This window comes from Cricetulus griseus (assembly GCF_003668045.3).
Source record: "Cricetulus griseus strain 17A/GY chromosome 1 unlocalized genomic scaffold, alternate assembly CriGri-PICRH-1.0 chr1_1, whole genome shotgun sequence".
In the NCBI taxonomy this organism is placed as follows: Eukaryota; Metazoa; Chordata; class Mammalia; order Rodentia; family Cricetidae; genus Cricetulus; species Cricetulus griseus.
In genome coordinates this window covers 105008353-105021503 of record NW_023276807.1, presented here as the reverse complement: position 1 = coordinate 105021503, position 13151 = coordinate 105008353, and the positions used below count along the sequence as shown (strand labels likewise).

The following is a 13151-nucleotide window of genomic DNA, read 5'->3' as shown; positions in this document are numbered from 1 at the left end:
ACTGGCACCTCCCACAGGACTCCTAAATGGCACTGCACAGCCATGCACAAGATGGCATCCAGGAATTCTCTGAATATGTGGTCTGACCATTAGCAGGTTTCCAAAAGAATGGCCACACAAGGACATGCCAAGTAAAGGTACTAGAATTCAGCCTAGGACTGTTTCCTGTTTGAAACAGAAACCAGGATGAGTAACAGTGGTGGTGCCACAGAAAGCATCGTGTGATTCCTGACTAGAGCGGAGACAATCCAAGTGCACAGGTGGCAGATTTACTAAGCTAAGCAGAGACAGCTCTGCTACCAACAAACAGATAGGTGCATAGGTAGGACACAGCGGCCAGATCTGGGCAGGGATCCTCATGACACTGGTAGAGGCCAATGGTGCTCACACTGGTCACTCAGCGGTCCACACCCCTCAGACTCCTGGAGTCAGTCCTGACAAAGCAATGTCTGGAGGTACTATGGTAAGTCGCAACTATCTGGACCCTGCCTAGTGTCTGTTATTTTCTCAAAACTACCCTAAGAATGGCCTGGAATGTGGAAAGCCTGGCCTTTTCCTTTATGTTCTCAGAGTGTTCTTAAATGAGGCACTCAGGACTCCAGGCAGAACATTTAAAATGCTTAGGTTAAAAATTCATGAAGGCAGTTAGTGTCTGCTCTGAAATGTTGATGCATGTCAGAGAGTGGGCGAACAGGAGTTCAGCTGCAAGCCTATTTGACACCCAGAATCAGAGCCCTCCTGTCACACAGGTGCAGGGCATATGTTATATTCTCCTAGACAACACACTGGCTTTGGGACTGTGCTGGCCACGTTTACAGACAGGAAATAACCACTCCCCGGGGGCAACCCTTGCTCATTTATACACAAGATAGACTATACAAGAGAAACCTGCCACTTCACAATCTTTTGGAAAGTTGCATGGCCTCTTTTCATAATCTCAAAGTGCAATGGGGAATTCTCCAGGAGCAGGGATGGAGGGATCCAGACAGGAGCCAGACAAGCTGGGAGCTGGTCACAAATGGCTCTCCAGTCCCTTAGTGACTAACTGTGGATTAGGCTATGGCTGAAGACTGTGACACTCTGGTGTTTGAGAGGAGGTGAGTACAAGGTCACTGCAGGTCCACTAGTGATGTCAGGGAGTTTGGGAACGCAATCTGTACCTGGGAGTGCAGCCCGAGAGACGCCCTCCCCACAGAAGAGGTGTTAGTGACAGGTGGGGAGCAGGGTGGGCTGCAGGAGGTGGGGGATTTGTAGTGGTTAGAGGACAGCCTGTCAGCGGGTGGCCGAGATGCCCTCCGGTCAGCAGGAGAGGATCGAGCAAAGATTGTCGGTGATGGCAAGTTATCGTAGAGGCCCGCGTTATCATAAAGCACCTCTTCCGCCAGGCCTCTGCTCCCACAGCCAGGAAAGCCGCCATCCATGTCCCACTGCAACACATACAGCCTGTTCGTTAGTGGCCAGATGAGGACAGAGAAGATCAGCATAGCGAGATGTTAGCAGCCCCCCAATGCTCTGCATGTCACTCACACACACATAGGACAGGCACAACTCCCACAGCCGTGGGCAGTTTCATAAGGGCCCCTTTGCCTTTGGAGTCATAAGAAAGGTTTCTCTATCCTTAAATAGTTTCCAAAGTCATTAGATCGTGATGGTTTTGTTCTGTTTTTTAAAATGAAGAGTGCTGAGCTAGCATATAGCTAGCTCTAGAGACCTGGAGCTTGGAAGTGCGCTGATGCACAGTAAGTGAGGTCAGGGGAGTTGGGCAGAGCCTGGAGCTCTTTGTTGCACAGGAAGGCATGTGTGAGATCATGAGCAAGGGCCATGGCACCCGCTGTGCTCTGGACACACTGGTTTACATATCACAGAGTCTGCTTAGCAACTAGGGGAAACTGAGGAAAGGCGGAGCTGGACAGAGTCGAGCTCATGGCCACACACTGCTGCCACGGAGCTTCAGGCTCTGATGGAGGAACGTGACTGATGTCAAGAACACCCTAAGTTCATCCATGCTGCCTTGTGGCCAACAAATTCACCATCAAGGTCAATATAATCTAAGTTCTACACTTGAGCATCTGAAAAAATTTCCATGGCCAAAAAAGTCTGCTAAAGACAGAAGTCACATTGTCATAGAATGCAGGATGCTTCAGACATTGATGGAACAATGGCATTATGCTAGCAGAGGATCTGAACAATGAGTTAACAGTTCAAAGCCACTTCTCAGTACACAGCGACTTCAGAGCACTAGCAGGAAAGTATAAAGAAACCCCAAACTCTTAACTACTGCCAGATCCCTTCAGGGTTTAAAGGTCTTTGTAAATTGCTCTGCATTATAAAAGGAAATATTAATTCATATATTCTGCCCATTTCAGCCTGTTTTTATGTTCTCCTTGCAGCGCTCCTTCCTGCCAGACTATAATTACAGCCCTTTGTTATAAAAATAGGAAAGGCCTAAAATCCCAGGGTGGGGGTGTCTTCTTCTGCAGCCACATCAGTGTCTATTTTTGTGATGCTGGGACAAGCGAACAACCTAAAACAACGTAGAAAAGCCAGGATGGGGCATTTCAGTGACAGCCATACAGATATACAATGGTCTATACTTTACTCTCATTTTCCTAAAATAGGAAGGATCAAGTCATGTGGAATACTTAGTAAACCGTGACGAAATCCCACAGAAGTTTCTAGAATAAAAGTGAGTGTGTGCAGAGCCCTTCCTTCTCAAAGAATCAAAGGGAGTACGGAATGAACTGAATTTTTATAGGGGAAACAGTACTGACATTCTGAGCCTTCGGTCATAAAGTGTAGACTTTATGGAACCTGGAAATGAAGCCTCCAAAATGCAGTCATGTGGTAACAGAGGCCTGCACACAGGAAACAGGCTAAGGAAGCCTGGGCAGGAAAGCCATGAGGAAACAGAAGGGCAGGACACATGCACACAGGGCATTATGTCTCAGCTCCTAAAGCCCAGCACCATGCGTGTAAGGGGGGTTCCTTAGCACACACATCAAACCATGGGTGAACCTGGGGAGACGCACTGAGGGTGCCTGAGCCAGCATGGTGACTTGGACACACAAGTATGGTATGACTCGTCAAGCCCTGCAGCACCTTGCTCACCTGCTACTTGTGTGTGTGTGTGTGTGTGTGTGTGTGGTGTGGGTATGTGGAGGCCTTGTCTGGAAGGCCTGCAGAAGGCTGCTGAGCCCACAGGCTGGGAGCAGCAGCTCACCCTTGAGAAGAGCCTAGATGCTGGAGTACAGAAGCAAGCCCATGCAGTGATGATGGAGGCTACATGGATACAGGGAGGCCACAGAAGCCAGGCGCCACCTTAAAAATGATGCAATAGCAAGGATGAGGATGAGGGGGCTGGGGACCATGAAGACACACAGGCTGGGCTGAGAGCCCTGCACATAGCACTCACCAGATGTGGTCCCTAGGGTAAGCACAGATCTGTCCACAGGGCTACAGAGCAAAGGACAGAGGGCACCATGAGGTCTCCCTGCCATCAGAATATTGAGGAAAGAACGAAGTCGGGAATAGTAAGGATGCAAGTCTAAAACAGGTTTCTAAAGAAACCCTGGCTCCTCTCAGCTCAAGGCTTCCTGCACATGCTCTCCACACCTGCTCACAGCACAGACAAGCACAGGCCTGGCCACCAAAGGTACACAGTACACAGCCATCAGCCAAACAATAGAGACCCAGCAGGTCTCTGCTAATGATCTGGAAACATTGGACAAAACAGAAAAAATAAAAACTATGGGCTAGCTTGACAATGATGCTGCCGTAGAGCATCCCCACATTCACATGCGAGTGCTCCACACCAGCCATGCCAGGAGCCATCCAAGTGTGCAACAGGCAGTCACTCCATGGCACTGTTTCTGCCTGGTGGCCAGAGGGCTGCTGCAGCTGTATTGAGTGTAACTAGCCAGGGTAACTTACACTGTGTTGTGTCTGAATGATGTAAGTTGTAAAACTGAATATTCTTTCAGTTCCATCTATTTATTCTAACTTAATCCACTATCTTCTATCTCGGGTGATGTGATGGTAACGTGTAGATGAACTGTCTACTAGGGATCACATGACCTGCTGTTCATCTCAGAGACCAGGGTTTGGGGGAGAAGTGGTATAATTCTCAATCTCAATTCACTAGGATGGAAAACTAGAACAGAACCAACTAGCAATTTGTCTTCTATCAAAACTGACCCATTGACTCTTGAAGGACACTCACCGAGCCGTTGACACAGGGGACATCATCGTAGTGTAGTGCTGTCCCACTGGGGTGGGCGTAACCATTGGAGATACTCCCTAGGTATGGGCTCGTGGACACTGCCCGCCTGTTCATAAAGCTGAGAAAGAGAAAACATGGACACACCAGTTAATCAGCAGAGCCTCTGTGAACCTTGATGTAACCAAAGACTATGACAGGCTCAGCAGCAGAACCCTTAGGACCTAAGCTTAGGCAGAAGCACGTGTTATCTTCAAGGTACTGGGGCCAATCTTCACCCAGAGCAAAGACAGGCTCCAGCACAGACAATAGACACCATGTATGGGCATACACCACAACACCTACAAGTGGAGGGGATCAGACAGGTACCACTTATTTTCACCATGCTCAGAGAAAGCATACACCTAGAGAGGGCACAGCAGCTCTTTCTGAAAGGCTGCTCCGCTCACATCTGTCTGCAGAGTCCGGCCACTTCCAAAGGCAAGGGCCAGCATGGCTACACCACTCCCTGGCCTTCTGTGGGATATTTGTGGCTGTTCAACAAGCACTTTCTGAGCTCTGGCAGCCACAAAGCATACCTTCAGTTGGTCCCTGATCTTCTGAAGGCCCCGAAAGTAGCCACACTAAGGCTTTGGAAGCCTGTGCTGCTGTGATACATATGGCATACATGCTTGGGTCTTGGTTCCTATACTTGGCCAGAGCCCCTAAAACCTTGAATTTCCTAATGATAATGGGAAGCAGGCCTCCTTTGCCCATCAAAATGAGCTGCTTGCTGTCCCTGGGAAGCCTGAAGGATGTGAGGATGGGGGTGCTAGTGGCTAAGGAAACAGCTGTATGATCAGAGTCAGGGACTTTCAGGTCTGAGAAGACAGGGTGGAAGAGCTTCTGGATTGGAGGCACCAGGAAGGTGGTTCATCCAGGGAAGGTGTTATACCCAGAGGAGTAAACCAGGAAGACGCTAAATCCAGGAAAGGTGCTTACTCTGGGAGGACACTGAATCCATGGGAAGTGCTGCACCCAGGGAAGTCAGCATACCTAGAGAAGGCATGCACCCAAGGAAGGCGCCAGATCCAGGCAGAGCACTGTACCCACGGAAGAGGTGGCAGCTCCTGTATCCCATGGCTGACCCTCTGCCTCTCCTATCCAGGAGTTCCATGCTGGGGTATTCCTAACACACCAGTGACCTAGCAAACAAACCACTTCCTTAGGTCTAAGAAGTGTCTGTGGGGTTGTGAGAATCTCGTGTTAACATCTGCTCTTTAATGAGCATGGGTGACAAACTGGATTTGTGAATGACATCTGAAATGGACAGAGTCCTGGGGACAGAGCTTTTGATCTCCAGGACCTGACACTGTGTCCTGGTGGACAGTGTCAGAATTGTCCTACAGTGGCCCCCTGCTAGAGTTCACAGAGAACTGGGGCGTCACCTGGTGTGAGAGGAGCCCATACCTGTTGGCCAGAGGATTACAAGTGTACATATAGAGAAAAGACAGTTTGACTCTCCTCCCCATCCATGTTCTCCAGAGAGCCAGAGCACGTTAGTCCTCTGCCCGCCACCACCCACAGGCTTCAAAAGCCACAGAGACAAACCAAGTGAAGCACTGTCCAGGGCAGGCTGCATTCACCAGACTCCAGCTTCACCCCTGGCTCCTCCAGCTTCCTCCTTCTGGGCCTGCATGGTGTCAGGACCGCTGGGGGTCTCTCCAGCATCTACCTCCTCTTTGCTGTCCCTCTTCCCCGCAGGATGCTGCTCTCATACCCTGTCTGTGCCAGAGGGGTCATCCCCGATGGTGAGTAAGAAGGAGCCCCCCTCTGCAATGCTAACTCTCCTCCTTTTGTATCCTGACCTGGCCTATTCTGTACATGCTCCTCATCTGCCTCTCCCCTCCAGAACACAAGCGTCTGAAATATGCTGTCACTCCAGTCTCCAAAGTACAACGAGGAGAGATGGGCTGGCCTCTCAGGAAGCTGAGCTTGTTTAAGAAGAATTATGAAAACCTAGGTAGCATTTTCTCCTAACTGGGGAAATTAAATTCACATAACGTAATGCCCAAACTTGGTTTCTCTGGGAAAAGTAGCTTGGGCCAGTCAACCATGTGGCTCTGCACACCCTAATGGCCACATTCTCTCATAGTTCACTGCTGCCCCCTGCTGGAAGAAGATGGCAAGCACGCTCCTCTGGCAAATGGGATGACTCGGACTTCTTAGCTTATGAACAGTGATGTAATTATTCTACACTTAATCTACATCAAATCAAGTCACAGGAAGGAGAAAATTCAAGAAGGAAAGATTTACTAGCCACTTAGGAGTTCCTGCATGTTTCACATACATGTTTTAAGGCGTTGACTAAAAGACTCAGTTAAATGCAGGGCACAAGTGTGCCTGCACCTACTGGCACTGAACATGGCTACTGCTGGACACTCAGCCCTGCATGTGCGTTCACATAGCTCTTTCCCTTCCACACAGCAGGGACCTCATATTTTCTTTGCAGCATCAGGTTCTGGCACCATGCCCAGTACTCGCACGTATGCACGGTTATCGGGAAGAATCAAAGACAGTCAACAGAGCACGTGCACCCTAGCTGGGTACACTTCTGCTTCCCTCAAAAGGAACGCCCAAAATATTCAAGAAGCATATACACAGAGGCCTTCTCCACTGACTAGAACATCCTAAAATTTACAGAGGGGGGCAGACCAGTAAAGAGAACTCATGCGGTGCCCAGAGTAAGCCTCACGCTGCCCTCTAGTGCTCTTTCTGCAATGACCTTCAGGCAAGTGTCTAAGTAGAAAAGAGGCTGAATCTACAACATAAAGACATCCCAGGGACTGCTGTATGTAAATGCAGAGACTTGCAGGTACCTGAAGATGGTGGCTGGAAGGTAGCTTTCCCCACACTGTTGCCCTTTAGTCAGGCAGAAGTAACATTGTTACTATCACATTCTGCTAGACCTGTGAGAGGTACGGGGGAAGTGCCAGGGTGCTGTCCTTCTGCCATCTGACCGTCGTCTTTGGTCAGCCTCAGGACGTGTCCCAGTGTCCAGCACCATCCACATTCTTACACGCCAATCTCCTGGGAGAGTCCTGCAGGGTTTTCCCTTTGTTTCTGTTCCTTTTCAGAACATCATTACCTTCTTTCCTTCAGTCAGACACAATTGCTGATAATTCTTATAATCATTTGGCAAAGATTCACCACACAGCCGCCAAGTTGCAAAAAGCAAAAAAATAACTTAATCCCAGACTATCTATCTCCTTGGCAAGCTACCATATTTTGAAGGCTGTTTGCTTGTTCAGTCTCCTATCTGTTAAGGTTTATGGGAATGTTTGGCTAGAAAACTAAAACATGAAAATTAACTTTATTGCTAGCTAACATCTCTAAAAAGATTTTAATGAGGTAAAAACAAAAATTCCTAGGCTAAGTATATGGCGTGTGCCTTTTTAATGAAGAGAGTTCGATACAGCAACCTGCATTCCTTCCTCCAGGCTATTGCCACCCCACATTTGGTTTAGATTAAAATTCTGCTCAGTTATAAAGGAAAAGCTGAGTTGTGTGCAGGAAATTCAGGGTGTCTTCTGAATATGGTGATCTGTTCGCTGGAAGTGAGTTTTATTTGGGGGATTTTAGTAACTTCCACATAAGTACTGATAATTGTTAGTACATCAAGCTAAAAATCCCCCAAATATTGCCGGTGCTATTGGTTACTTCCACAACCTGATGGTAAGATCCTCTTGCTGAAGATACACCACTTACTTATTCCATCAAATCCAGAAAAAAAAAATAGAGCTAGTTGCCAAAGAGAAGTTTCACCACTACTGACTTGTGTTCATTATGCTGGAAGGTACTAAACACACTATGGGAGGAGGAAAATAATCATTAATATACCCAGCTACAAACCCCATTGACCTACAACAGCAATCTGTCTGCATGCTGGTGCAATAGTGACACAAATGTTATGGTAGTAATCAACCATTTTTTAAATTGACACTAAGGCCCACTCCATGGGATAGAACTCATTCATACCTACCATTGCTAAAGTGACCTAGGACCCGAGGGTAAATAGGTATTAGGGGAAAACCTACAACAGTTATTCTGCTAAAGGAATATAGCAACCAAATGACTCCTAACGAAATACTGCTATACCCAAAGATCAGAGCATTGCTTAACCCTTATCAGAGAGGCTGCTTCTTACAGTAGATGGTGATTAACACAGAGATGTACAACTGGACAACATGCAGAGAGTGAGAGACTTTGGAGAGCTCAGTTCTAAATGGAATGTTTCCATAGATTCCTGAACCCCTCAAGGTTCTGGGATCTATGAGGAAGAGACAACGATTGCAAGAGCCAGAGTTGGTGAACTCCAAGGAAATAGGGTCTTCCAGATACAACAGAACTGATACGTGTATGAACTCACAGACTGTGGCAGCACACTGCATGTTTAAACCAGACAAAATCCCAGCATGGGGGAAAAGTAGACAAAGTTCCACCATGAACCAAGAAGCCGTTTGTACTGGATATGATGACTCACGCCTTTAATTTCAACACTTGGGAGGCAGAGGCGGGTGGGTCTCTGTGAGATTGAGACCAGACTGGTTTATTGAGTGAGTTTTAGGGCAGCCAGAGGTAAGTAGAAAGACCTTGTCTCAACACTCCCAGCCCCAAAAGAAGCTATTTGCAGTTTACAGCTTCTAGGAAAGGGAAAATCCATTTTTCTCCAATGGAATGTCACCAGGAATATCAACCGCATTCTAGGCCTGGCCCAATGCCCAGGAGTAGTTGCCAACCTAAAAAGAACCCCAGGTAGATTTTTAAGTGTGCTTTTTTGATTATGGTTTGGTAATTGTTGTCTTTTGTGCTTTGTTCACGGAGAGAGAGAGAGAGAGAGAGAGAGAGAGAGAGAGAGAGAGAGAGAGAGACATAAAATTGAGTGGGCAGGAAGATCTTGGAGGAGTTGTGGAAGAAAAAAGAATATAATCAAAATATATTGCATGAAAAATATTTTAAAATACTTTTTAAAATGAAAAAAAAAGAGGTCAGATACAGGGGAAGACCTATGTGTCTCTGGGTACATTTGGGCACGTTGCAACTGGCCCAGATGCTTTGTTCGGAATTCCTAGTGTTAAAGGACTCGTGACTTGTTCCAGCTCTTCTGTGAAGAGTTCCTGTCCACTACCTACTGAATTTCAAAGGAAATATGAGAAACGTACTCATTTAAAAACAATAATCATGAGTTGATCATATTTAATCAGTTAACACATATTTGTGCATATATGTATATACATATATATACATTTATACATATGTGTGTTTATGAAGCTTTTCCAATATAAACTATTAAAGAAGGGGACAGTGGTTTTCAGGTCTGTAAATGTCTCTCTGAGGTTGGTGACAGGGTTCCACTCCCTGCTTCTGCACCCACTGGCCACACTCTGCTATGTGAGTGACATATGTGGGAAAATGCAGCCTCGCAGGGATGTGATGCTGGGAGTTAGGGACCCATACCCACAGCTTCTCAGGGGGCTGTGGACACTCTTCCATGCTACCCCAAATTTAAAGAGTACCAGTCACTTAGTGACTGGCTGTTAGATGCTCTGTGCCCTGCCTGACATGTAGGTCACAGGCTAGCACTGCCCTAAGGAACGGGCCTTATCTTGTCACATCACTACTGTGTACATCAGAGAGGTCCCCACTCTGTGATCCTGACACTTTGTCATCAGAAGGGACCCTGTGAGCTGAGGAGCTATTGAGCTCACAGTGCTGGTACAAATGTAGAAACCACCTTCTGAGTAAGCCACCCTTTACTAGCACAAGACTTTGCTAATTGCTTTCCTACAGTGACAGGGGCAATGGTCTATTCTAAGGTAATGTATGTCTGAAAAGTGCCAAAGTCTATCAGTTGCCTTATTTTTTGAGATGTGGTCTCATGTATTCCAGGACAGTCTTAAACACACTATGCAACCAAGGAAGATCTTAAATTTCAGATCCTCCTACCTCTACATTAGAGACATGCACCAATTTGTGTGGCGCCTGGGATTAAGCTCAGGGCCTTGGAGATGCTTAGGCAAGTACTAAACCAACTAAGCTACATCCCTAGCCCATTGGTTGTCTTTCAAGGTAAAAACAAGGAATTCAGGAATGGCAGTCAGGCAACCCATGGGCATCCCGCTGCCTGGAAGACCTCCCCATGTCTGCTGTGTGGCTCTGCACCCCTGGGCCATGTGTGGCTCACTGTGGCATTCAAAACAACTGGAGTCTGCCTAATCCAAGGCTACCCCAAATTCATCCAGCATTCCGTACTGTCACTGTGTATGAAGGGGACACATGCCAGGGGGACAGTGCTGTGAAGGAACCTGTTCACCACCATAGCCTGGACAACAGTGCACATGTCAAAATGCCGAGAAAGGAGAACACATCTCTGGTAGTATGAAAAAAACTTGGACCCTGTGGAACAGCTGATGCTGCTGAATGCCAGCAATGGGCTGAGGGCCCTATGGGAACTGCTGCTACAAACCCCTCATTATTATTGTGTTCAGGAATCATTCTGGCTCAAAAGTATGCTTTTGCACAAAGTAGCATTATTTGTCACAACTTAAATTTATGAAGTGCTGCATTGACAACCTTAAGATCTTAGGGTTTGCTGGTCAGTGGTGGCACATGCCTTTAATCCCAGCACTTGGGAAGCAGAGGCAGGTGAATATCTGAGTTTGAGGCCAGCCTGGTCTCTAGGGAGAGTTCCAGCATGGCCAAGACCACACAGAGAAACCCTGCCACACAAAAAAAAAAAAAAAAAGGAAAGAAAGAAAAGAAAAAAAATCTTTGGCCTTATTTCAGCAACACACAGACTCCTTTATGCTTTCTAGAAGGCCCCTGTCATGCAGGAGCTGGCAACAGCTGCCCAGCTGCTCACAGGACAAAAATCAGGACTACCACCTGTTGGTGCAAATAAAAACAGCCACAATCCCTTATTGTCTCTGGCTGCAAGGGCAGAGCTCAGTGGCTGTAACAGGGACCATCTGGCTCACCAGTACTACCATCTTCAGTCAAGTTTGACAAGCCTGCTCTAGCAGAAATCCCAGAGGGCTGACATGACCAACATCAGGGCATCGGGTCAGCACCTCACCAAGGAGAAGTCTTCAGGTATACTTCTGACCTGTACGCTCACCCAGCACCTATTGTCAGCGAAAAGAAGAAGGATGTTGCTAGCTCAGGCCTTCCACAGGGTATACATGAGTCTTACCAGAAGGTCTGTTTGGCCGTCTGTATGACATTTGCTGACATCTCCACATCTATGTAGTCATAGTGCAGGGCTCCTGGGTCTGTTGACGACCCTGTTTCAGCCAGTAAGATGCCAATCCATCTGCCCATGTCTTCAGAGGACGATGCCTGCCATGGGGAAGAAAGTGGGATTCATTTAACCAAAGACAAGGACGTGTGACAGGAAGGGAAAGAAAACATGGATCACTGAGAACAGCCAAGAAAAGAGACACATACATGGCCTGAATTAGAGGATTGGCCTTCTGCTCACACTAGGCTGGAGAGCTGGAGGTTACAGGACAATTATGAAAAGGAGCTGAAAGTCTGAGGCACCAAGGCACACCCCCTATTACCTGGGAGAGGGCACCAAAGTGGAAGACACAGATTCACAAGCATTTGAGTCATAGCAAGCTGTTTACAAATCCTGCTGAGGATTTGGCCTCGAAAGCACGAGGGAGCTCTATCTACCCCATGACTCCCAGATGTCCTGAACTGCAGCCGATGTGGTCTGGGATGGTGAGCATGTTTCTCCTATCAAGATACTGCTTTAAAAAAAGAGCACCCCCCCCAAAAAAAATACAGAAAGGCAACTTATCTTCATGTCCACTGCATTGCTGCAGGAGTGACACTATTCTGTGGTTCTCACCGGCTCTGTACAGTGTCTGTTTTTAAGACACTATAGGTACCAGACCTTGTAACCTCTTTAATGTATCTCTCAGACTACCATTAAAATTTTAAGCCATCCTTGTAAGTGCTTTAGAAACTCTATTACCTTTTAAGAAGATACTTGTAAACCTTAAATTTTATTTAAAGAAGTTGGAGATTTTTTTTTTTAGAAAAGTACTGTTTTTATAAGTAGAAAATGATCTCTAGGTTAAACTTCAAGAAAATCTGACTTTATAGTTTCATCCAGGCCACATACACAAGTCCAAGCAAGGAATAGCCCTTGTCAGGAAGCTGCATGGCTGATGGCTCTCCGTGGGTGCTCACTCAGCACAGCACAGGGACCCATGCATGCCTCACCGGAAGAACATCAAGGTATGCCCAATTAACACAAACTGTTGTGAACATTTACATTAAAAGTGCAGGATGTTGTAGGTCCATCCCTAACACAGTGACACAGACACACATAGGGAATCGCCAGCTTCTTGATTAAATCTCACCTGGCTGTCTTCATGGAAGCATTTATTATTTTTTTAAGATTTGTGCATTTTATGTGTATAAATGTTTTGCTTTCATGTATGCACATGAACCATGTGAATGTGTGGTGCCCAAGGAGACCAGAAGAGGGCATTGAATCTCCTGGAAGTGGAGTTCCAGATGGTTGTGAGCTGAAATGTAGGTGGTGATCAAACCTGAGTCCATACCTCACTGATGGTGCCGAGCAAGTAAAGGATTACAGTCTGGGGCTGAGGGCCCTGAGATTCCTACATACAGGTGAATGGCTGATCACTGAAATGTGTGGAAAGAAACCTTGCCTCTCAGTAGAGGCTCACTAATTCTGGTAGAAGGAACAGAGGAATGAATGTCATCACTCAGCCACCGTCATCATCACGGGGACTGCTACAGGCCTGTCTCCAATGCTGACATCAGTCTCAAAGGCCCTGCCCATAAGACAGAGGGTGTGTAGTGACTTTCAGCTGGGCAATGGCCCAAGGTATCCATGGTGGCATAAATGAGAAATGTC

General features: G+C 47.0%; 1 protein-coding gene across 2 annotated transcripts in view; it reads right to left on the bottom strand.

Moving 5' to 3' along the window:
• Positions 1–13151, bottom strand: part of Afap1 (actin filament associated protein 1) — a 115340-nt gene that overhangs the window by 14675 nt on the left and 87514 nt on the right. For both annotated transcript variants that reach the window (XM_035453445.1, XM_027387103.2), the window contains 2 exons: positions 11448–11593; positions 4220–4337 (listed from right to left, as the gene is read on the bottom strand). In XM_035453445.1, coding sequence (XP_035309336.1) covers positions 4220–4337; positions 11448–11593 — 264 coding nt within the window. The remainder of the gene's footprint in view (positions 1–4219; positions 4338–11447; positions 11594–13151) is intronic.